Source organism: Primulina eburnea, chromosome 18 (assembly GCF_022965805.1).
Source record: "Primulina eburnea isolate SZY01 chromosome 18, ASM2296580v1, whole genome shotgun sequence".
NCBI classification, from domain to species: domain Eukaryota; kingdom Viridiplantae; phylum Streptophyta; class Magnoliopsida; order Lamiales; family Gesneriaceae; genus Primulina; species Primulina eburnea.
The window spans coordinates 29,180,200-29,182,998 of NC_133118.1; the positions used below are offsets into that span (position 1 = coordinate 29,180,200).

At 35.6% G+C, this 2,799-nt stretch overlaps 1 protein-coding gene across 2 annotated transcripts; it reads left to right on the plus strand.

Annotated features, from left to right (window-relative positions):
* Nucleotides 1-269: 269 nt before the first annotated feature.
* Nucleotides 270-1,786, plus strand: LOC140819455 (uncharacterized). 2 transcript variants are annotated; one of them, XM_073179557.1, is made up of 3 exons: nucleotides 270-754; nucleotides 879-1,009; nucleotides 1,469-1,786. In XM_073179557.1, the coding sequence occupies exons 1-3, from the start codon at nucleotides 439-441 to the stop codon at nucleotides 1,577-1,579; spliced, it is 558 nt and encodes a 185-aa protein (XP_073035658.1). In that variant the 5' UTR covers nucleotides 270-438; the 3' UTR covers nucleotides 1,580-1,786. The 2 variants fall into 2 exon arrangements, with proteins under 2 accessions (XP_073035658.1, XP_073035659.1); XM_073179558.1 differs by having other exon boundaries at nucleotides 275-754; nucleotides 1,472-1,786.
* Nucleotides 1,787-2,799: the final 1,013 nt, after the last annotated feature.

Sequence of the window (2,799 nt, forward strand, 5' to 3'; positions counted from 1 at the left end):
TTCGATTGTTCTGTCGAGACAAATCATTATTATATAAGAGTAGGTTTTTTGTGAGACGGTCTCACGAATCTTTATCTGTGAGAAAACTCAACCCTACCGATATTCAAAATAAAAAGTAATATTCTTAACATAAAAAGTAATATTTTTTCATGGATGACGCAAATAAGAGATCTGTCTCATAAAATACGATCAATGAAACCGTCTCACACAAATTTTTACCCTTATATAATTTTATATTTCTCTCATGAGACTCAGGACCAGAGTAGGATGTTGTAAGTCATTAGAGTTATGACATCATACCCAGAATAGCTCACCCCATTGGGTGTGGACCTGTATCTATTACTCCCACACCACATTCCTCCGAATAAATCCTTCGTCTCCTTCGTATTCCTCTCCATCTTCTTCCACACACACACGCAAATCCGGACAAATTTGCAGATGGGAAACTGCCAAGCCATAGATAATGCCACTCTGGTAATCCAGCACCCCTCCGGCAAAGTCGATCACCTCTTCAATCCTGTCACGGTCGGCGAAATCATGAAGATGAATCCCGGTCATTACGTCGCTATCCTCCTCGCCACCACCTTGTATTCCTCCGCCTCCGCGGCCGGTTCACTGGCTGCAGGTTCTGTAAAGGACTACGCAAGTAGAGCGAGCAACAGCAACGTCCCACTTCGTGTCACGCGGATTAAGCTCCTCCGGCCGACGGATACTCTGGTTCTCGGCCATGTGTACCGACTCGTCACCACCCAAGGTTTCCACCATTTTCACTAAGGATCTTGTTTTTTTTTTCCCAGGAAGGAAATGAATTCGATTCTTGTTCTGTTTTCTTGGTTTCCGAGTTTTTGTTGATGAATTTTTTGCAATCTTTTGGGCAGAGGTGATGAAAGGGTTGGGAGCCAAGAAGTTAGCCAAGATGAAACAGGATCAGCAGCAGAAGATTACAGGGAAACAGAGTTCAGATTTTGATGCAGTTGTTCGGAGAATTGATGTGGAGAAGACAAAGCAGGTTATTCTTTTCTTTATTTTCTTTTAATTTAATAATCTATCATAAAGTTTGGAGATTGATTAATTAAATAATTGTACTGTTAAGATCCTCTCTGTTTCTTGTTTAAAAGAATATTAATAATTGGGAATTTTTTTTTTTTTGACCTTTATTCTGTGCTAATTTGTGGTTGGATTTAGATCTAGAGATCTTGAAATCTTCCATTAAGTCTTTCTGCTACTAAATAATTGATCAAGGCAGAAGCTACTGTTTTAACGAGTAAAAATTTGATCTTTTTTCCACACACCTTTTTTGCTGTCAGTTTTCAAAATTTGAATAATTTTTGAGATATAAGTTATTGTTTTAGAACACAAGAAATACATGAACAGATCATACTTCCAATAATTATCTGTTCCAACTCAAACAATTTTATTTTATTTCTAAAAAAATGTGTCTTTTTTCTTTGTGTGGTTTTATTTATAGCAGGTGAACCATGGCAGGCAAAAATCAAGAAACAACTCATCCGTAAATGCTGCATCAAGACACAGAACATGGCAGCCAGCATTAAACAGCATCTCTGAATCCGCAAGCTGATTCTGTCTTTTATATATATATATATATATAATATAAAATTTTTCCCTTTTTTTTTCCTTCATGTTTTCTGCTCTTTCTGTCTCTGTATTCAGATTCTGAAGATTAGTTAACTTACCCCCAACCCCACAAAAAAACTAAAAGAAAGAGAGATTAATTGTTGCTGATGTATCAGATAAGTTTCTGTAATAGAAATCTTCATTTGCAATCTTCTCTGGCTCTTCTTGTTGTTTTATAACCATAAATACCTTATTTTACCGTATCGACAGTTGAAAAATGATTGACACAAGTTGTTACATAAGTTCGATAAGATATATAATGCATATGATTAATTACATGTGGACAAGCGAAATCTTGAGTGGTTATTGTTAATCATTTGTACAAGTATCAATCATATATACATGGAAAACGTTCAATTATAAGGCAGTAGGAGTAAGACATTTGAAGAGTATGACTTTGTGGAACTCTCTAAATCGAAACCAAAACAGAGGGTTTACTGTCAGATGATCTCACGAATCGAGTCGTTGTTTCTTCTTGGTCATTAAACCGAGCGACTTGATTCTGATCTCATGTTCTATTAAACCAATCTTGATGGCAAGAGTTGAGCATATTCCATAGCTACCTTAATTTGACTCCAAACCAAAACTTAGTTCTCAACTAAGCTAATGAGAACAAATTGAATAGCATTCACCGATTAGTGAGATAACGTGTTCTGAAGGATTCCTAACCTTGATTAGGACATAGTTCTTAGTGTTTTTTATTTTTAAATTATGCTCCTTCTATGCTCGAATAACTTTAGTCTATCGTCAATCGTATCTCAACACCATTAAATCATATATTGTCGGGTTCTTTTTTAAATCCCCTTCACCGGGTGTAACATTGAAAAGAAAATAACAAACTCTCACACGTCTTTCTTTCTTCCTTCTACCACGATCTCTCTCAAATTCGAGACGATGTATCAAATTCGAGACACTCTTTTAAATAAGTTTTGACTTGGAAAACCTGTGATGGGAAAATAAGGCCAATATACTTTTCAAAATATCAAGAAAAATATATATCCATAATAAATGATTGTGCAGATACAGAAAAAAGTGGGGGAAGAAGGCAATAAATTTGAAATTAATAGTCTGATTTCTTATTACGTGTTGGAAACGCACTGATACCTTGTGGCCAATAAGCAAATATTAAAGAATGATATATGATGTCAGAAAAAGACGTTGTAA